The following is a 23,448-nucleotide window of genomic DNA, read 5'->3' on the forward strand; positions in this document are numbered from 1 at the left end:
TGCACCACATTATATATGCAACAAAAAATATTACCACCAACCGATGCCGTTGGGGATCCATAATAGAAATAGAAGAAGGCACCCATATTAAATTAAAATAATATTTTTAATCAAACCATAATATGAAAGAAGCCATCCACATCCATAAAGAAAACCATGAAGCAACATTTGACATTAAATTGAAAGAAACCATCCACATAGAAATGAAAGAATTTATGCAAACCATAAAGTAATCTTTATCAAACCATATCATCAAAGAAGCCATCCACATCCATAACGAAAACCATGAAGCAATCTTTGATATTAAAACGAAAGAAGCCATCAAATTACAAATGAAAGAAGTCGTCCACATACATATTTATACCATGGAAACCATAAAGTAAACATAGTCAATCAAGTATTTAGAGGTATTCGTCCAAGTAAGCCTGTCGTATCTTTTGATGCGGTAAGTTTAATAATATCTCTGTCTTTGTAGAATCTTGAAAGATCCTTGCCGCCATTACAAAGGCATTATCACCAACTTCAATTGCTCTCCACGTGTCTTCAACAATCTTAAAGGCGTCTCTCCTAACCTTGGATGGACCATCTACCATAGGAGTACTGTTGTTACCTGCAGTTTCACGTGCTAGCATCTTAATGCTTTCGGCCACCTCTATCATAACTTTAGTCATGGAGTCATCGAAGGTGGGTTCCTTTGATTGGCATTGTGTTCCTATCGGAGTATGGGTCCGTCATCTTTTTGATCCAAATGATACTTGGTCATCAGATGAGGATGAGCTAGATTGGACCTGGACTTCTGCGGGGAGGGTCATTAGAGAATGCAGTTTCGGGCCTTTCTGGCTCAATGGTAATGCCACCCCCAGTCGATTTGTATGTCACATCTGTTGTGTTGCCTTCATAGATCTTACTTAGCAGTGAATATTAGGGGCAAAGTCTTGTTATGATATTTATTTGCCCATTCATTCTCCTGCATATAAAAGGTCATAAATTATTTTTAGCGATATTCATATTTAAACATATTCAAATTTTTTTAAGCCTATGCAAATGAGTAATTACATACCGCTTAGAAGTCAATCCAAACTGCACTCTCGGCTGTTACTATCTTCCTCCTTTCATCCCATCCAAACTTGGATACATTCATAAGTTTTGTTATGTCACTGTACATGATTTTGAAGAACTTGTACTTGCTCTTTAACCTACTTTTTTTTTTATTGGCCCAAACTTAATTGCCATTGCTTCTACCATCTGTTTCCAGGAACCTTTTTAAACCCCCCCCTCGCTTGCTTTGGATACAACTCTACTCTCCTTTTCCATAAGTTCAATGAAATGATCATCTTCTGCCTGTGTCCATTGCAAGTTCCTCTTGGATCGTATAATCTCAATCGCTATGCTTGATGATGTGTTTGGATCCATCCTAAAATAGGGAGAGAACAAAGCTATTATATTATATATAATCATTGAACCCCACACATCCATTGCACACATCATTATGGACTATGAGCCAATATACATTATACAATTATCGAATTTTATCATTCTTTACATCACCACTCATTTATCTCAAAAGAGAATTGTGAGAGAGAGTCATGAATTATGAGGACTTAGGGGTTTTACACTATCAATTCCACACAAGAGAATGATTCCCATATTAATTTATACATCGTTTCAAATTTCATTTTATATGGATTGGCTTTCTATGGATGGACTTGACTCACTTAGGAGCTTGTTTAAGTAAACAAGTCAAGCAAACACAAGCTCGCGTATCACCTTCCCTTAATCAATTGAAGCTCAAGTTGGGTGATTCAAGCTTGAATTAAGCCATGCCTAAGCCAGTCATCCAACCATACGATAATATGCATAAACTCTGTTATAAGACCATCAATCTCTACTATTTGAGCTTGTCTCTTCTCCTAGAGTCAAAAGGCTATTATGAAGAACAAACTCGAAATTCTACACAAGTAGATCACTAGAAAAATCTAAAGTAATCGAATTTCTCAAACAATTCTCATAATGTCCCTTAAATAGTTTATATGGCATTATAAAGTGTATAAATTCAGCAAATGCCCATTTTGTTGCATTCCTTTGATGCAAAAACAACATGTATCTGTCTGTGGTGTTAATCTATTACACACAACATGTGATCATCTCTAAATTGATAAATTTGGTCAAGATATGATTCAATTACATCAAGAGAGATGATGGTCAATTACACTTAAGAAGAACACCTCAAAATCAAATAAAAAAACTAAGAAAAAGACCTTCATTGAATTAAACAATGCATTTCTTTTCAAATGTGCCTAAGAAGATATTATTTATGGTTAGTTCAGGCACTGCAAATGACTTTAACTGCAAAGGAAATTGCTATATCATTTTGAGAAATGGAAAGGGAATCAAAATGAATACCAAGTAAGAATGAAAGCTGGATTGGGAACTGGTTTTGCAGTAAAATCTGTCCAATAGAATCAAAATCTAAGATGGGGAAGTGTCAGCAAAAGCTCTTGCGATGGATGCCTTTATCGCAAATAATCGAGCATGTAGTTGAAAGAAAGGTAAAATTTAAAACCTTATATGCTTTCCAAATTAGACATGTAGTTTGTACCAAGTTCTGATCCCAAAATCTCATCTACACTTGAAGATAGAACAAATAGCATTTGAAAATTACAACAAAAAACCAGTACAATCAATTTACCACATTTGCATGGACAGTTTCACAATAGCCATACTGGAGTTTTCGTATTGATAGATTCATAGAACATTAAACATTCATAATTTACCAAGGAGAATTCACATCCAATACACAGAAGCTACAATGTTTAATTACAAGTGCTAGCGACTTAGGTAGGCCTCCCACAACTACGTCGCTATGGCATTATTATGGACTATGAGCCAATATATATCCATTGCACACATCATTATGGACTATGAGCCAATATACATTATACAATTATCGAATTTTATCATTCCTTACATCACCACTCATCCATCTCAAGAGATAATTGTGAGAGAGAGTCATGAATTATGAGAACTTAGGGGTTTTACACTAACAATTTCGCACAAGAGAATGATTCTCATAATAATGTATACATGATCTGCACAAGAGACATAGAGAAATTGCACATATGCTTTGTGCTCTCTCTCTCTCTCTCTCTCTCAGCAAGATTATAATGACACAGGACATTTGAACATACATAGAATACCTTGTAATAGTTTAAACATACATAATAAAAAATGCTTGAACTAATGAATCAGCTCATTCAAATACACATGCACAATGCAAACAGTAAGAAATCAGCCCATTCAACAATAACCTGCAATAACTTGAGCACTACATATATTCAGCACTGATGCATCTGTATCAAGCAACATTCACAATTCATGCAACCATAAAGAAAACCATGTACCAAATCAACCCATTCAACAATAACCTGTAATAGTTTAAGCATACATAATAAAAAATGCAAGAACTAATAAACCAGCCCATTCAAACACACATGCACAATCCAAATAGTAAGAAATGAGCCCATTCAACAATAACCTACAATAACTTGAGCACTACATATATTCAGCACTGATACATCTGTATCAAGCAACATTCACAATTCATGTATCCATAAAGAAAACCATATACAAAACCAACCCATTCAACAATAACCTATAATAGTTTAAACATATATGATTAAAAATACAGGAACTAATAAATCAGCCCATTCAAATACACATGCATAATACAAGCAATAAGAAATCAGCCCATTCAACAATAACCTGTAATAACTTGAGCACTACTTATATTCAGCACTGATGCATCTGTATCAAGCAACATTCACAATTCATGCATCTACAAAGAAAACCATGTACAAAATCAATCCATTCAACAATAACATGTAATAGTTTAAGCATACATAATTAAAAATACAAGAACTAATAACTCAGCCCATTCAAACACACATGCACAATCCAACTAGTAAGAGATCAGCCCATTCAACAATAACCTGCAATAACTTGAGCATTACATATATTCAGCACTGATGCATAACATTTACAATTCATGCATCCATAAAGAAAACCATGTACAAAACCAACCCATTCAACAATAACCTATAATAGTTTAAACATATATAATTAAAAAATAAAGAACTAATAAATCTGCCCATTCAAATACACATGCATAATGCAAGCAGTAAAAAATCTGCCTATTCAACAATAACCTGTAATAACTTGAGTGCTACTTATATTTAACATTGATGCATCTGTATCAAGCAACATTCACAATTCATGCATCCATAAAGAAAATCATGTACAAAACCAACCCATTCAATAATAACCTGTAATAGTTTAAACATACCTAATTAAAAATGCAAGAACTAATAAATCAACCCATTCAAATACACATGCACAATGCAAGCAGTAAGAAATTAGCCTATTCAACAATAACCTATAATAACTTGAGCACTACTTATATTCAATACTAATGCATCTGTATCAAGCAACATTCACAATTAATGCATCCATAAAGAAACCATGTACAAAACCAACGCATTCAACAATAACTTGTAATAGTTTAAACATATATAATTAAAAACACAAGAACCGTTAAATTTGCCCATTCAAACACACATGCATAATGCAAGCAGTAAGAAATCAGCCTATTCAACAATAACTTGTAATAACTTGAGCACTACTTATATTCAACACTGATGCATCTGTATCAAGCAATATTCACAATTCATGCATCCATAAAGAAAACCATGTACAAAATCAACCTATTCAACAATAACCTGTAATAGTTTAAGCATACGTAATTAAAAATACAAGAACTAATAAATCAGCCCATTCAAACACACATGCACAATCCAAGTAGTAAGAAATGAGCCCATTCAACATTAACCTGCAATACCTTGTGCACTACATATATTCAGCATTGATGCATCTGTATCAAGCAACATTCACAATTCATGCATCCATAAAGAAAACCATGTACAAAACCGACCCATTCAACAATAACTTATAATAGTTTAAACATATATAATTAAAAACACAATAACTAATAAATCTGCCCATTCGAACACACATGCATAATGCAAGCAGTAAGAAATCAGCCTATTCAACAATAACCTGTAATAACTTGAGTACTACTTATATTAAGCACTGGTGCATCTGTATCAAGCAACATTCACAATTCATGCATCCATAAAGAAAACCATGTACAAAACCAATCCATTCAACAATAACCTGTAATAGTTTAAACATACCTAATTAAAAATGCAAGAACTAATAAATCAGCCCATTCAAGCACATATGCACAATGCAAGCAGTAAGAAATCAGTCCATTCAACAATAACTCGTAATTACTTAAGCACTACTTATATTCAGCACTGATGCAACTGTAGCAAGCAACATTCACAATTCATGCATCCTTAAAGAAAACCATATACAAACCCAACCCATTCAACAATAACCTGTAATAGTTTAAATATACCTAATTAAAAATGCAAGAACTAATAAATCAACCCATTCAAACACACATGCACAATGCAAGCAGTAAGAAATCAGTCCATTCAACAATAACCCGTAATAACTTGAGCACTACATATATTCAGCACTGATGCATCCATATCAAGAAACATTCACAATTCATGCATCCATAAAGAAAACCATGTACAAAATCAACCCATTCAACAATAACCTATAATAGTTTAAATATACATAATTAAAAATACAAGAACTAACCATGTACAAAATCAGCCCATTCAAGCACACATGCACAATGCAAGCAGTAAGAAATCAGCCCATTCAACAATAATCTGTAATAACTTGAGCACTACTTATATTCAACACTGATGCATCTGTATCAAGCAACATTTACAATTCATGCATCCATAAAAAAAACCATATACAAAACCAACCCATTCAACAATAACTTGTAAAAGTTTAAACATACATAATTAAAAATTCAAGAACTAATAAATCAGCCTATTTAAACACACATGCACAATGCAAGCAATAAGAAATCAACCCATTCAATAATAACCTGTAATAGCTTGAGCACTGTTGCATCTGTATCAAGCAACATTCACTATTCATGCATCCATAAAGAAAACCATGTATAAAACCAACCATTCAACAATAACCTGTAATAGTTTAAACATACATAACTAAAAATACAAGAACTAAGAAATCAACCCATTCAAACACACATGCACAATCCAAGCAGTAAGAAATCAACCCATTCAACAATAACCTGCAATAACTTGAGCACTACATATATTCAGTACTGATGCATCTATATCAAGCAACATTCACAATTCATGCACCCATAAAGAAAACCATGTACAAAACCAACCCTTTCAACAATAACCTGTAATAGTTTAAACATACATAATTAAAAATGCAAGAACTAAGAAATTAGCCCATTCAAACACACATGCACAATGCAAGCAGTACGAAATCAATATATTCAACAATAACCTGTAATAACTTGAGCACTAGTTCTGGGAATTGAATCGAACACCAATAGCATGCACATAGTTTTGATATCATTGCCAAATTATCATACAATCTCAGAGTAAATAAAAACAATTACTATATACATAATCTAATATCTTAGGCCTGTTTGGACATGCTAGTTGAAAAGGATTAAAATTGATTTCTCCCCCTCTCATTTAGGAGAAAAAAATAGTGGAGCATTGCCCACTACTATGTATGGCGAGCCCATTATGCAACTCCACTTTTTCCAGAAATGGCCCCAACAGTGGGAAGAAAGACTTCTTTCCAGATCTCTTTTAAACTACATTTAAATGGCCCCAATAGTGGGAAAAAAGACTTCTTTCCAGATCTCTTTTAAACTACCTTTCTTACTGAAGTTGTTTGGCCATCTGAATGGGGCCTTGTTTTATTAAATAACCAAGCCTATTGAACTCCAAAAAAGATAATGAAATGAATCAATTCAACAAGGATTATGTAGTTACAAATTAGTTTGTTGCATCCTGTTATTCTTTTTTTGCTTCTCTTTTATCTTTTGTTTCACAGCTTTGTTTTTTCCCTATTTAGTTTGAGTTCAATCTAAAACTCATTTTAAGACATTATAAAACAGAAGAAAAAGATAAATTAATCCATGGAATTGTGAAGTATATTCCACTGGCAAATTTTGCCATAATCCAAACAGTAACACCAATCATCTGCAGTTACATAAGATAGAGCAATTATCATGATATGAGACATAAATTAAATGAGAAATTATAATGCAATAATGAAGAGTCAGTGTAGAACCACTAGATTCATGGATTAAATATGAGTACAATAAACTAAGAACTAATATCACAACAGGGAGAGCTATTCCACCACAAAAATAGGGGAACAAAGAAGAAGAAGAAGTAGAAATATAGCATAAGCTGAAAAACAAGCTTAAATTTCGTGTAATGACTCGAACAAACCCATAAAACCCTAGAGATTTCCAATGTTTAAGCTCAGATAAAAGCTTAAAAATCAATTAATTGATCAGAGAGAATATCAGAAAGCCCTAGAAATAGTTAAGGAGAAGCCATAGAAATAGTTTTCGTTTTTATGCTCAAATCTAGGAGATCCAAGCTCTTGAAAACTTGGATCAGAGCTCAATGAAGTTTTTAATGTATTCGTATTCTGATCAGAGCTCAATAAAGTTTTTAATGTATACGTACTCTGATCAGAGCTCAAAGATCAAGTAACCTTAAACTCGAAGAAGAGATAGAGAGAGAAAGATTACAAAGAAAGATTATTACAAAAATCAGAGTCAATAGCATACCTTAGATCAACGGGTAAACTCGAAGAACAGAGGGTTCGTGCTGCGAAGAGAGGGGTGCTTAGCAGCGAATGGGTGCTCAACGGCGAAGGCGTCCTCAACGGAGAACGCGTACTCAGCGGAGAAGGGGTTCTCAGCGGTGATGGCGTGTAAAGAGCCAAGGGTTATCGAAAGGGTATGAAGTAACAAACTTCCTATTTTGAGTTCCGACCTTTAGGACATAACTTTTTTTTAACGCGAGACGGGAAGATGGAAAGTTGTGATACGAAGTTCCTTTTTTTTATCAAACACGGAACTTGAACAGTACTGAGAACTTCTCAACGAAATGTCTTCCTGTTATCAAACACTCCCTAATTGCAAGGGCCAATTTTCTTTTTAAGGACGTCTTGGAGGGCCTCTCCTATGTCTTAATCCAAGAAAAGATTCCTCTCTTACTATCTCCATCTCTTTCACGCTATTCTAATTCCATTTGCAGAGTGCCATGTTTCCATCCACCCCATTGTCTGTTGGGAGGGTTGAGCGATGAATCATTTTAAGAAGGCGATAATGATTGCTAACCGATTAGCATTATGTGCCCTTCTCTTTTGCCTTTGTAAGGCCAACAAAAGGCCAACTTGCATGAATAGAGAGAGACCCAAGTTGCCCATCCACCTAGATCTTTATCACCCATGAATGTTTAATTTTATATATAAACAAACATAGATAGAGCCTTTTGTAGAGAGAGAAACCAAACATACATGAGCCTGTTGTAGAGAGAGAAACCCAGCCCCACCTAAAAGGAAGCCTCTCCATTGAGATTCCCACAGTCATGGAGAAGCCTTTCCTCTCTTCTTGGCCTTGGGCAAACCTGGGCAACTTCAAGGCATTTCTCTCTCTAGATTTGGATTTCCTTTCCATTTATACTCTCTCTCTCACTAACTTTTTTTTTTTTTTTCTGTTTGTGTTGGAGCAGTATGTTCTATATGGACCACTAATTGCAGAGACTGTGAGATTGAGACATTGGGGGAAAAATTATCAAGCAAAAGAGGATTGGTGTCTCCACATACTCCTAATCTCAACACTTAGATGCTTTATTCACCAGTTGTGGTTCTCTTACTCTTCTATACATTTCTTGGCGGAAAAACACAGGATTATGAAGCAAGGGGTCGATTTTCAGCAGATTGATAGAGAGTGGGACTGGTAATTCTCAATACAAATCACCCCAACTGAAAATTTCCCTAAATTATCTCACCCCAAATCTCATTTTTGGTACTTATTTTCCATTTTTCTTCGACTTTGGTGCAGGGATAATTTCATTATTCTTCAGGCAGTGATGGCTGCTTTATTTTGCCGTATCTCCTGGTTTTCAGAGAGCTTTCCTTTGTGGAATTTAAATGGATTCCTTTGTGCAATGGCCATACATGCTGCCGTTGCAGAACCTCTGTATTACTTTTTCCACAGAGCCTTTCACTCATACAAATGCCTCTACAACCATTACCATTCTCTCCACCATTCCTCTGTGGAAACCCAGTCTTTCACAGGTGCACTAAATCCCATCTCCATTTATTATTTTCATGTACATGCATAGATAGAAAGAACTGAGAGAGAGAGAGAGAGAGAGAGAGAGAGGTACATATCCATCACCAGAAAAACAGTGCATTTCCAACGTTAGATGAAGAGAACGGACGGTGGAGCCCTTTCTGTGTTTAACGAATTTAAGTACTCTATTGGGTAGGTAAGTTCAAGTACGTAAAAAACCCGTATTGAAAACCATCATTGAGGAGAATGGTCCAAGATCCCCAAGCGATACCTCGGTAGGTGTGATTTAGAGTAAAAATAATGGAATTTGATGAAAACTTATCAAAATCAATATTCGGATAGTTTTGAATAGTTATGTAAGTCGATAAACCATCAAATTAGAGCCACCTTCTAATAGTATCGAGAAATATAGTTTCAATGCTGGAAATCTTTATGATAGCCTTAAAATATATTTTTATATTTATTTATAAAGTTTAAAGCTGAAAAAATAGTATAAATCAACAGATCTATGAAAACTTGAAAATATTGAAAATTAACGATCCAAAAATGCGTTACTAAATACACTATTCTAAAACTTGAAATCCATTTTTTTCTTATGTCTATGCATATTGATGTTTGAGATGATCAATTTCTAGATATTTAGGCATCAAAACAACCTCTTCTAGTGAATTTTTGAGGTAGGCTCAAATTTGATTGTTTAAAGCTTCGGCTCTATATAAACTTTTCCCTATGTAAAGTAGCGAGAAGTTAATATAGAGCCGAGGCTCTAAACAATCACATTCGAGTCTACCTCAAAAATTTCACTAGACAAGATTATTTTGATGCCCAAAAATACTTAAATTGATCATCTCGACATCAAGATGCATGGACATGAGAAAAAAAATTGATTTCAAGTTTTGAAAATAGTGTATTTTGTAATGCATTTTTTGACCATCAATTTTCAAGATTTTCAAGTTTTCATAGATCTGTCAATCTAAACCACTTTTGAAACTTTAAACTTTATAAATAAAGATGAAAAATATATTTTAAGGCTATCACAAAGATTTCCAGTATTGAAACCACATTTCTGGATACTATTTAAAGGTAGGCTCTAATTTGATTGTTTAGAGCCTAGGGTCTATTCAAACCACACCCTTTAAAGTATGGGTGCGGTTTCTATAAAGATGCAACCTTAAACAATCCAATTAAGGTGCACCTTAAAATTTTATCATAACATGTAATTTTGTTGTAAAAACTTATTAGTCTTATCTTAAAATTTATTTTCATACCTAATTAGGAAATTTTAAATTCCAAAAATAGTTAAAATCAAGTAGATCTATAAATATATGAAAATCTTGAAAATAGACGGTCTAGATAATATGTTACAAGATGCACTATTTTCGGGACTCAAAATTTTTTTTTTTTTTCATATTCATATATCTCAATGTCGAGATGATCGATTAGAGGGCTTATTCAACATTAAAACAACATTTCCGATAGATATTTAAGGTGCATCTGTGAGTTTATATTTTAGGGTTGCAACCTTATATAAACTTTTCCCTTAAAATATAGTCTTGATTTTTCCAGTTGTTCAACAAATTTTAATTGTACTATTTTAGACCCCTCATCAATTATGTGGCTGTAGTTACACTAAACTACTAAAAAGATCTCATTTCATAATAGAAAAAGGGTAGGTTTTAAACTAAAGATATTAAAATACCATAGGTAATGTCTCAAGGGCAATCTCCTTGCACTCACATTATGCCAAGGGTAGGTGTGGCACTTTTCTCTAATAAAAGTGCCTAAAAGTTGGTGAAAGATGCAGAGAAAATATTTTGGTACATTTATTTTTTTGTTGGGCACAGTGTGGACATTTATTGGGGCTTTCTTTTTTATTTAAATGTTATACTCACATCATTTATTGGGTCCTTCTTTTGCTCCTTATATGTACACTATGTGGTCTTTAAGGTGAGATATTTTAATAATATATGGGTTTTGCAGCTGGAAATGCAAGTCTACTAGAGCACATGGTCCTCAGTATGGTTATGGGGATCCCTCTTCTAGGTTCTATGTGGCTTGGAGGCACATCTACAGGCCTTATCTATCTTTATATTTTGGGTTTTGACTTCTTGAGGTCCCTAGGCCATTGCAATGTTGAAGTTATTCCTGCCAAGCTCTTCGATTGCTTCCCATTCATAAGATATCTTATTTACTCTCCAACGTAAGTAAAATTTTCCCTTTTCATTGTGGGTTTTCTGTTTTTTGTCTTTTGATGTACAAAGGGCCTACTGCATTGCACAATCGAAATATAGAGATAATAAAAGATTGTATCCGTATGCGACTATTTATCTGTATTACAAGGAGAGAGCACACAATTGCTTCTAACTATTAGATGTCAAATTGAAAAGCTTCTAGTGTGTCGTGAGGTTTGGGAATTTTTTTCAACTTTTGAGTCTAGTCAATGACGCTCTTACAACCACTTGATTTAAAATCTGACGATAACAGTGATTCTGGCCTCTTTATATTAAAAATAAATCATCTCTTTATATATTTTTTCAGATAATAATGGCCTCATGTTAGATTGAACAGTTGCATCTGAAAGAGCAAAAGGGGCATAATTCAAATTCCATTGCATATGAAAGATAAAAAGAGACATAAATTCAAATTCAAATTCAATTGCATATGAAAGAGAACTAGATGTATAGTTCACTTTTTGTTGACCTGGGAAAGAGGCGCATAAATCATTTTCAAGAGTATCATTTACATGGCGTGTTAGCTAAATTGATTGCAAATATCTTGCATTCAAATGAACAGATATTGATCACCCCAAAAAGGCCACAATATCAATTCAATATTTCAGTACTGTAAAGTAGGTAACTAACCTAAAATTATTATTATGATTCCTTTGCAACTATATTTAGGTTCGGCATTTGGTGTTGTTTTTATCTTTATATTTTTAATCCTTGGAAAACAACTAAGTTTACGTAAAGGAGGCTCACCTGCACTTAGTAACACCTTAGTCCTCTCATTTTTGTTTGGAGCAGTGATTTTTGATCTGTATCATCCATTCAGATGGGAATCTGATGGGACTGAGCCGGTTTCTCAATGCCAAGGGTTCTAGCTTGATTCGCCCCCTTGATTTTTTTTTTTTTTTTAAGTTTATCGAATAATTTTTTTAGGTCGCTGCTAAATCCCCAACCTATATTTTGATTTTGATTTTATTTTGTTTAATTTTAATATTTTTCTCAATCACCGATTCAGATCGATCCAAATTTGATTGTGATTGCTGATGCAACAATTTGACGTGGATTTGTGGATAAATAATCTACCCCACCAATCCTAGATTTGAAACACTGGTTCGGAGCTTGTAGCGTAACTCATGAGGAATTCAGATCTGGTTTAGAATCAGTGGACTAATATTTTCAAAGGACAAAACTTATAGGAAAAGAGCCCGAGCTTAATTAGATAGCGCTTGACGATTTGCAACGCTACATATTTTCAAGACTTTCATTTTCAAAAGACTAAATTTATAGCTCCATATTCTTCTTAGCTAGATTGAGGAAGTTATATCTCAAGAGCTAGGGTCCTAAAAGTCCTTCGAGATAAGGAATGAACGGACAATATGCACCCACGTGGCATAAATCTTCTAACTTTCAAATTTACAATAGGAGGAAAAAAAAAAAAAGAAAACTTTTCTCACTACATATTTCATCAGAGCAATAATAATTGCAAAGGAAAAGCTGGCCTGAATGGTCATTTCAGCTATTATGTTTGGAACGTGATTGGTTGGACTGGCGTTAACACCAACTGGTTGGCGAAGTCACCATCGTTCTTCCACCGCCTGAAATTTCGCGCAATATTTCGTTTATTTCAAATAAACGAAATAACAATACGAAAGAGACAAAATCGACCATTGATTTTTTAAAATGACCAATGTGTCACTTGTGTTTCTATCTGGACACAAATTTCTTTGGATGTTGTTTAATTTTAGATAATTTAGTGTTTTTTTAGAATTTCTTAAAAGTGGGTAAAAATTGTAGTCGACCTGGACTTGGTCCTCGTCGAGCTGAGTAAATCTAGGGTAATTAAAAAAGAATATATCAAATTTATAGTAAATTATTGATCAATATATAAAATTTTTTATATGTGATTCAGTTTTTTTTATTCTGATCTGTGAGTTTTTGTTTTTTTAGGTAATATGACATATTTTTATATTTCCACTTTTCTGGATTTTTTTTGAAATGGCTCCAACTGTTAATCAATTTTTTTTAAGTCTATGTTTTATATATTTTTTCTGCCTTATGGACTTATATTTTTTTTTTATTTTAGTTTGAATTTTATTATTTTTCAATAGTATTTTTGAATTTTTTATCTATGGTTTTCTTTTTGATGCATGTACCATTGTGAAAGTTATTTTCCTTCTCTATTTCTAAATTTACATCTCCAAGTGAATATGATTTTTTTTTTTTTTTTGGGTAATTCAGTGAGGAAGATAAACCCCTACTCGTTTTTTCAAATAGTTTAGGAGTTAATTTTTGAAAGCGTTTCAAATAGTTTACGAGTTAATTTTTTCAAATAGTTTAGGAGTTTTTTGAAAGCATCCATAAGATAATGTCAACGAGAATAAAAACCACAATGTGGTGACTACGGTGTGGAGATGCTACCACCATGATGCCAACCCCTTTTCCGAAGTGAATGAGGATTAGCCATTAACTTTTAACTTTTTGGCTATGCATTAATCTCCAGTTTTGATTATTTTGACAAATGCAGATACCACAGCTTACATCATCAGGAGCAAGACACCAACTTCTGCCTTTCCATGCCCCTTTACGACGCCCTATTTCACACTCTCAACCCTAAATCGTGGGATCTCCAAAGGAAGAACAGCAAAGGTCCTTCTCAGTCGCCTGTATCTTTTGATGCTTAAATAATTTAAAAAATTACAGACATCCCCTAAAATACATTCCACTTTTAGTATTTTTAGTATCACATCCATAATTCAATTACACTTTTTCTTACTTTTAGCTAGTTAAAAAGTTTTTGTTTTAAAAATTAAACTGTCTTTTCTCTCTCTTACTCTATCCATTAAAACTCTTTCTCTCTCTTCTCTCTCTCTCTCTTTCTACCCTCTTGATATGAATCTCTCTCTCCCCTCCCGATATATATATATATATCTCTTTATCTCATTAAAATGTGGTCAAGCACAAAACTGCGTCGGACTGGCTTCTAGTAATCGATGAACATTTTGATTGATATTGGAGAGAAAGAGAGATTTAACAGGTAGGATTAGGGAGGGGAATGTTAGGTTAGTACTTAAAACATTAATTTTTTAATTAGGATAAAAACAAAAAAAACAACAATTGAGTTATGGGTGTGACACTAAAAATAATAGATAGGTAGAATGTCTACAAAGTGCCTTAAGTAGGTATCAATAATTTTTCCTAAAAAATTAAAGCATAGCCTCCCAATACAAACCAAGAAAGTAGACTAGATTCCCCTATACAAAGTAGGGTCTAAATAGTACAACGGTATTTGCCTCTAGTACAAGATCATATCCACCTTTAGCTTGTGTTTCAAATTTGATAGCTTGGGGTTTGTCATGATCTTCAAAAGTTTTTTTTTTAATTTAGGACCCAGTAAATGGCCCCCCATCCCGTCACCTAAGTTTGTGTTTGGCAGTTAGACTAAGCTTTCCTCGCACAAAAAATAAACGACCTTACCATATATGCAACACGAATTGGGTCGGCCCTTTTTTTCTGGAGTGTTTGCCAAGAAACACATTCGCGTATCTGTGAGATCTCGATTTTCACACATTACACCACCTCCGACCTCTCTTCATCCCAATAAACAATTTTATTAAAAAAAAAGTAGAGAAAAAAAAAAAAGAAAAAGAAAAAGAAAAAGGTGGTTAAGAGAAAATTGAGCTGTTCAAATCCTTTTCCTTTCTAGTGTGGAAACTATGTTTAAATGATATGTTATTCTCTTAATTTATGAAGACTGTATTTGTTGATTAGGTGAAGAAGCGAGAGTAGCGGATTTTGTGTTCCTTGCTCACAATGTGGACGTGTACGCTTCGTTGCATCATGCATTTCTGATGCGGTCTTTCAGTTCCTTGCCATGTGAGATGAGGTTATGCTTAGTGCCACCGTGGTCCATTGCATTTTTGTTCATGTTGGGATTGTCGTCCTTCAGGGGGAATACCATGATCATCTCTTCTTACCACCTCAGAAAAAAGATGCAACAGACTTGGGGTGTCACAAGATATGGCTTCCAGGTATACTCTCTCTCTACGATACGCTTGAAGGTTATCGTCAGAAACGAATCCGCTTATACAGTCCTTTGTGGCTCCAGTGGCCACTAGATCAATGCGGGATTGCCTCAATAAATAGAGAAGTTCCCATTGAAGTTCAATATGAATATTTGGGTATCTAGTATCTATACTTAAAAGAACAAAAATGGCTTGTGCTATCCTAGAGTATGCACAATCATGAGTATTTTCCACAAGAATACGTTTGACAATTGTTTTGGACCTATAATCACATTTTGTGTAAGCAAAAAAGGAAGACAAAATAAGGGTACTTAAAGTTACAAAAAGAAAATAAAAGTTGGTTTATGCAAAATGTTACTTTGTAAAAGTATGAGAGATATGATATCGTATGGTATAACTTGTAGTGTAATATGACACAACAGAATATAATACAATATATTATATTTAATTATTTATTTACTTAAGAATATATGCAATGCATATTATTTTATATAATACATAATAGAATACCTTCCATCACACACAAACATACACACACATTAATAAACAGATACCTTCCATCACACATACACACACACATTAATAAACAAACAACTCAATCTAGCAAATGATGAAAGTCATCATTTTACATTACCAATAATAATTTATTGGTAAATTAATGTGATATATAATAATCAAACAACAATAATATAAATATTAAAATAATTTATAATATTATAAAAATAGTAAATATTAATATTATTATATAAAATTAATAATATATAATAATATTATTATAAAAATGATATTATCACGCGTCAATAACATCATAATATACATAATAATAATATATTATTAAATACTATAAAAATAGTAATGCTGCTAATAATAATATTAACGATAATAATGATAATAATAATAGTTAATATTATTATTACCACTATAATAATAATAATAATAGTAATAATTGTTGTTGTTGTTGTTGTCGTCATTATTATTAGAGTAATGATCCTATGAGATCCTCCCATATCTATGTATGTAGGACCCAACAAGATCACTATTTAATTTATTATATATATCTAAAAAAGATATCACATGGGTGTGAGACTTAACATTTCTAGATATCTGTGTCAAATTTAATGGTAATCCTTTGAATCTTACGCACATAGGTGCGGGAAGGTCTTATAAGATCATTACTCTTATTATATTGTACACAAAACAAATCTATTTTCCGTGAAAAGCATGAAGACGCAACCCTAGGAGATGCGTGATATATTGGTCACATGCGTGGCAACAAAAATTACATGAATCTCTTTTTGTTGAGAGAGAGAGAGAGAGAGAGAGAGAGAAATAGGTGTGACAGGTGCATGGCAAAAGTGTGCCTTCTTGTTACGTTTCACGTTTGAGTGCCAAGGGAGATGAAAGAGCTTATTTCCTTTTCATTTTCACTTAAAAAGGTGATCTTTTTGATGCATAGCACGTTTAGTTATCTTTTTGGTCATCGATTCACCAAAAATGGCCTTTTCTAAGTTATTAAGAATGCTATCTTCGAGATAAAAAAATTATTCCTTAAAATCCATGAGAACATAAGTAGAACATAGAGTGTATCAATTTATTAGAGAAAAGTTTATGTAAGTTTGACACCTTAATTGTACCTTCATAAGTCATCAGAAAAAACTATTTTGATGTTGGAAAACCATCTAGTTAATCATCATAACATCAAGATATATGGATATATAAAAAGGAAAAAAATATTTAAGGTGCTATAAATAATACATCTTGTAACACATTATCTGGGCCGTCCATTTTCAAGATTTTCATATACTTATAGATGTGCTTGATTTGTAGAGTTTAAAATTTTATTCGTAATAATAAAAATAGATTCTCGGGCCATCCTAAAATTCTTTGACACGAAAATTACGTCTTATGACAAAATTTGGAAGTGCTCCTTATCGTTTATTGTTTAAGATTGGAGCCTCATACAAAGCCTACAAAATGATTTGACTGCTTATTTTATTATTTATGGTCCCCACCCCTACAAAAAACAAAAGAAAGCCTTCTATTTCCACCGTCCTAACGGCTTTGAAAATTCAAAATTGTAGTGTTATCTGAGCTGTTTCTATTGCTGTCCCAATGTTGGTTTAAGTTTTAATGAAGGTTGTTGAAGTTTTAATGAAGGTTGATGAATGATAGGGATATCTTTCTTGCAAGGATGTGATTTTGGTAAATTAGGGGACGCATCATTATCAATCAATCTGTATCGTTTAATGTATCTGGCTTGTTCCATTGTATTGAAAATTTAGGTGAAATAAAATGAGGAATTGTACTGCATATCCTAGAAAATAGAATAATTTTAAGGAAAATTATAGAAAACCTGAACCATAATTTCTTAACGTGCTCCCCAAATACTTTTTAAACCACAACATTAACTCCCAATACTATTTTCTTTGTATCCACCCCCCAAAGTAAGAAAGTGGTTCTTTTAGGACTAAAATACCAACATATATAAAATTTGAAATTTGAGATATTTTTTCTCTCTAAAATTTAAAATTTGAGATAGCTTCTCTCTAAAATTTTTGAGAAAAATAAAAAATATGGGTTGATCCAATATTAAGTTTATTACATGGGTTGACTAACCTTTGAGTTGACTGGCCTTCTATGTAATTTTTGCCTAAAATTAGCCTATTTCGTATTTTCCTTTTTTTTATTTCTGTATGTAAATTACTTTTTTTTTTTTTAATCTCAAAGTGTGGTATGAAAGAGTAAATTTTATTTACAAAAAATTATAAGAATGCGCATAAGAGGTGAACTATTAAACATCATTATTGTCATCAGAACCTTTTTCCTACTAATTCGGGTCGCTTACACAATCTTAGTCTGCCATTCTACTCTATTAAGGGTCATACCCTCAGTGAGAACATAAGTCCCAATATTTTGTCTCACTACTTCTAATCATATCCTTTTGGGTCTATCATTTACCCTTTTTTAGCCTTCCACTTGAACTAATTCTGCACCTTCCTAATTGGTGTTGTACTAGGTCTACATTGTACAGACTCAGTAGAACACTTATTTAACATATTACCAACTTTATTTAATTTAATTTAAAAAATTCTATAGAAATACATATGATCATGAGTTAGATTACTTCAAAATGAGTAATATATTATATAGTTGATAAGTTAGATGCATTTTGATAAACCTTTTTATTTCGTCTTTACACTACCTGCTTTTTGTTTTATAATAGAAACTTTCTAGATTAGTAAAAACAAACTAATAATATTATGACAAAGGGCTAAGCCCTTTGTTATCCATCCAAACTAAAACCAAACAAGTTGTCCTTGACCATCCAATACTTCACATGAAAAAATGGGTTTTCTAGGATTGAAATGAATGAGAACAAGAGAAAATAACAAGAAAAAGTAGCTTATCTAACCTTAGTGGTCCCAATTTTGCAGTACTTCTTGCCCTTCTGTAAAGATGAGATCAATAATACCATTGAGGAGGCCATTTTAAGTGCAGATAAAGCTGGAGTTAAGGTCTTAAGCTTGGCAGCTTTGAATAAGGTACTATCATGTCATTGTATTTGGGCATACTTCACCTCCTAAACCATTTCTTTTGTTTCTTGATTAGTTTATTTAAGTAACTTTGTTTGTTAATTTAATGAATTAATCAGAGTGAAGCACTTAATGGTGGGGGAAAGATATTTGTTGACAAAAACCCCAATCTTAGAGTGAGAGTTGTCCATGGAAACACTCTCACTGCTGCAGTCATTCTACGTGAGATCAATGAGAAGGTGGATGATGTTTTCTTGACTGGGGCTACATCTAAACTGGGAAGAGCCATAGCTATCTATCTTTGCATTCGAAAAGTTCGGGTTTTGGTAGATCTCTCTCTCTTCCTTTCTTTCTCTCTCTCTCTCAAACATACACACACAAACATGCATACGACACACTTCTCTCCGTCTCTCTCATGTTTCATGAATTTGGTTTCTGATAGATGCTCACAAACTCCAAGAAACGATTCGAGAGCATATTGCACGAAGCCCCAGTTGAGTATCGCAAGTTCCTTGTCCATGTGACTCGGTATGACGAAGGCAAAAACTGCAAGGTGACATTCGCTACTATAGACCAAAATTTAAAATCAAATGCGAATTATTGCTCTTGTGCTTTCTTAAGCTCTTTTTAAGAAATTTGCCCCAAGTGTAATGTTGCTTTCTTTGTATGTAATGGAGCTGTTATATTCCTTTTTATTGCTATTTTACTTTTGATCAGTTAAATAGGGATCTGAAATATGTTTCAAAATACTTGTTTTTTAGGCCTGGTCTATCAGAGATAATGTCTCAACCTTTCTTTTAGGAGCCAGAAAAATATAGTTATTTCCTTGTAGAGATCTTTTTGGAGGTCGGACAAAAAAGACATGGTCATAATTCATATTTGGGACTTTTCGACTCTTGGCTTAGTGGCTAAGTTGTAGGAGCTGCAAACCTGGCTTTTCAATGCTAGAATTCCTGCTTACATAACAAAACATAAGGTTACTTGCGCAGGTTCTATGTGAGACTTAAGGTTCCCCTCTACTTGTAACCACTTAACCCTTGGTCAGATCAATAAGTTGTTTCAAGGTTGGTTCAAATAGTGTAAGACCTATTTGAGAAAAATTTAGTAGTTCTCTAGCAGGCAGGTCTTTCTAGATAGTGTAACTCGTGTTCCACAAAATTGAAAAGGAAATCGGCAGGTCGAAATGCATTAGGATAACTATTCCTAGATGTGACCGATCTTTTCTTTTCTTTTTTTTTTCCCCCGGTAAATGTGCCATATCAACTTGCATTTGTAATGCAAGTATCATTTTGTTATCAGGAACAACCTTTCATTATAAAATGTAGCTTAGAATGATAATCTTTTTTAAGTAAAGGGTGCAGTTTGTATAGAGCCTAGGCTCTAAACAATCAAATTAGAGCCTACCTTCAAATAGTATCGAGAAATGTGGTTTCAATACTGAAAATCTTTGTGATAGCCTAAAATATATTTTCATCTTTATTTATAAAGTTTAAAGCTTAAAAAATAGTGTAAATTGACATCTATAAAAACTTGAAAATCTTGAAAATTGACAGTCAAAAAATGTGATACAAAATACACCATTTCCAAACTTTGAAATCCATTTTTTTCTCATGTCAATGCATCTTGATGGCGAGATGATCAATTTGAGGATATTTGGGCATCAAAATAACCTCTTCTAGCAAATTTTTTGAAGTAAGCTCTAATTTGATCGTTTAGAGCCTCGTCAAGCTCTAATTTGATCGTTTAGAGCCTCGTCTCTATATAAACTTTTCCCTTAAGTAAATGCCATTCTATTTTAAATTGTGAGGCCATGATTGATAATTGAGTGAAGAAATTATCCATATATATTTTTCTCAAAAACTGTAGAATAGGCAGTTGAAGCAATTAAGAAGCACTGATAATTTTTTCTTAACATCAGAATTTAAAACCAGTGACTCTTATTTCTTTGAATATAGACTTGGATTGTGGGTAAATGGATGTCCGCAAGGGACCAAAGATGGGCTCCCCCTGGAACATATTTCCATCAATTTGCAATTCCGGTGATCACAGAATCTAGAAGAGATTGCAAATATGGGAAAATGGCGGCCATAAGATTGCCTGAAGATGTTCAGGGCTTGGGATCCTGCGAGGTAAGAAACATAAGGAATAAGTAATCTAAGTTATTAAATGAAATTCGAGATGATTATTGATCATTTATATCAATCTTTTGTTAACAAGCAGTATGTGATGGGTCGAGGCGTCGTACACGCATGCCATGCTGGAGGTATGGTTCATTTATTAGAAGGTTGGAAGCACCATGAAGTCGGAGCCATTGATGTGGATATGATTGATGTGGTTTGGAACAAAGCTCTCAAACATGGATTCAAACCAGTTACAGACTAGAGATTTCTTGTGTCACTTATTCTAGTTGGAATCTGCAAGGGCGTTACATATCTAATACACTTTTGCTTTTCATTTTTTATTTTGGATTGCATGAGGCAAGGAAATTATGCATTGATTATATTGGGAATGATCAAAATCATTCATATTTGGAGATATTCGATGTTTCATGCCCTCGAAGGATGATCTGGTTGATATTTCGTAATTACACATGCATCTGGTAAGATTTCTATATAAATTAAAAAGGGAAAATATCTTCATATTCTTTATTTTTAGGTTTCATTTATTGATAAGCCCAAGGTTTCAAAAGATATATTCTAGCCCCCGCTACTTTAAACCTATTTTTTAACTTAAACAAATGTGAGAAAGACATACTCTTTCTAAACCCAATCATTTCTCTCTCTTCACCTATATACCCCAAACTTCTCTCTTTCTCTCTCTTCTTGCATCTTTTACTCTCTCTCCTCCCGTCAAACTTAAAAAATGTATCTTTTTTCTACATCATTCTCTCTCTTCCCGTTCTCTCTCTCTCACCCCATCTCTCTTTCTTATTCTCCTATTTTTTCTCTACCAGTCCTCTCTCTCTTTCAATATTCCACTATTTTTCTCTCCTAGTACTCTTTTTCTTTTTGTATTCTACTATTTTTCTCTCCCAGTCCTCTCTCTCTTTCCGTATTCTTCATTCTTTAGCTCCCCCCAGTCTCTCACTCTCTCTCTTCCTATGCCTTCTTCCCCATCTCTCTCTCCCTATCTCCAAAACCCCCTCTCTCTCTCTCCTTATATTTTCCCTTCTTTTTTCTCTCCCTGACCTCTCTCGCTTCCTTTTTTCCCATTCTTTTTCTCTCCCCCTGTCTCCCAAACCCCCCTCTCTCTCTCTGTCCTTATATTTCCCCTTATTTTTTCTCTCCCCCCTCTCTCTCTCTGTCCTTATATTTCCCCTTATTTTTTCTCTCCCTGTCCTCTCTCGCTTTCCTTTTTTCCCATTCTTTTTCTCTCCCCTTGTCTCCCGCACTTTCTCCACAGCATAAACATTTAAAATTATATGGAGAACAGAGATAGAGCACAAAGCTTCAATGGATGTCAATAAATATTTTCAGGAACCAGTGTAGATATGGTTCTCAAAAGATATTCTTTGAGCTTTCAAAGGTTCCCAAAACACATCATCTGCTCTTTTAGATGGGCGGGGAGTGACGTTGGAGCTTCGAAAGGTTCTCAAAACACATCCTCTACTCTTTCAGATGTGTTGGCAGTTAAATTGGAGCTTTTAAATGGGTTGGCAGTCAAATTGGAACTTTCAGATGGGTTGGTAGTCGAATTGGAGCTTTCAGATGGGTTGGTAGTCAAATTGGAACTTTTAGATGAGTTGGCAGTCAAATTGGGTTATACAATTTATCTATCAAATTGATCATTGATTGGGTTTTGCAATTTGTCTATCACAGGGAGAGAGAAAGAGTTAGGGGAGCACTAGAAGAGAGAGAGTGAGAGACACGAGGAGAGAAAATGAGGAAATATAGAGAGGAGTTTAGCAGATGGGGAGAGAGAAATATGGGTTCGGCAGATGGGGAGAGAGAAAACGTGAAGGGAGAGATGTTTAGACATATATTTTTAGATTTGTTTGGCCTAAAAAGCAGATTTAAATTAGCTCAGAGGATTGGAAGAAATAAAATCTACAATTTTTATGCCCCAAGATATCTTTTAAAACCTTGGGTCTATTATGAAATGAAAGTTAGAAAATAAAGGTATGAAGATATTTTTTAATTAAAAATACATTCCTACTCTTGATCAACTACAGGGAAATTTCTATCAAAAAGTAAGTCTTTCTCTCTGTTTCAATCTTATCATGGTATTATCAGGTACCCAAGGTTTCTCGACTAATAAATCGAATCAGTTACTTTTGGTACTTGATATGTCTTACGAATATAAATATAAGGGATTTGAATGTCTCAAGATATCACTTAATCCATTGTGAACTATGAATCTATTTCTACATGGAGAAA

The 23,448-nt window shown here is 33.7% G+C and overlaps 1 protein-coding gene and 1 long non-coding RNA gene across 3 annotated transcripts; one reads left to right on the top strand and one right to left on the bottom strand.

The window, feature by feature from the left end:
• Window positions 1–273: 273 nt before the first annotated feature.
• Window positions 274–9,264, bottom strand: LOC110006706 (uncharacterized). Its single transcript, XR_002279867.2, has 3 exons — window positions 7,778–9,264; window positions 1,061–1,414; window positions 274–967 (listed from the first exon to the last, which is right to left on the bottom strand). It is a non-coding gene; the product is annotated as an uncharacterized LOC110006706 (long non-coding RNA).
• Window positions 8,489–21,607, top strand: LOC18427560 (very-long-chain aldehyde decarbonylase CER3). Of its 2 annotated transcripts, XM_006836609.4 has the most exons (11): window positions 8,489–8,636; window positions 8,727–8,953; window positions 9,059–9,294; window positions 11,273–11,492; window positions 14,042–14,163; window positions 15,286–15,545; window positions 18,974–19,081; window positions 19,192–19,398; window positions 19,515–19,625; window positions 21,028–21,201; window positions 21,293–21,607. In XM_006836609.4, the coding sequence occupies exons 1-11, from the start codon at window positions 8,583–8,585 to the stop codon at window positions 21,452–21,454; spliced, it is 1,881 nt and encodes a 626-aa protein (XP_006836672.2). In that variant the 5' UTR covers window positions 8,489–8,582; the 3' UTR covers window positions 21,455–21,607. The 2 variants fall into 2 exon arrangements, with proteins under 2 accessions (XP_006836672.2, XP_088706067.1); XM_088849941.1 differs by lacking the exon at window positions 21,028–21,201.
• The last annotated feature ends 1,841 nt before the right edge of the window (window positions 21,608–23,448 follow it).

This window comes from Amborella trichopoda, chromosome 10, assembly GCF_054954075.1.
Source record: "Amborella trichopoda isolate Santa Cruz 75 chromosome 10, AtrichopodaSantaCruz75HAP2 v2.0, whole genome shotgun sequence".
Lineage (NCBI taxonomy): Eukaryota > Viridiplantae > Streptophyta > Magnoliopsida > Amborellales > Amborellaceae > Amborella > Amborella trichopoda.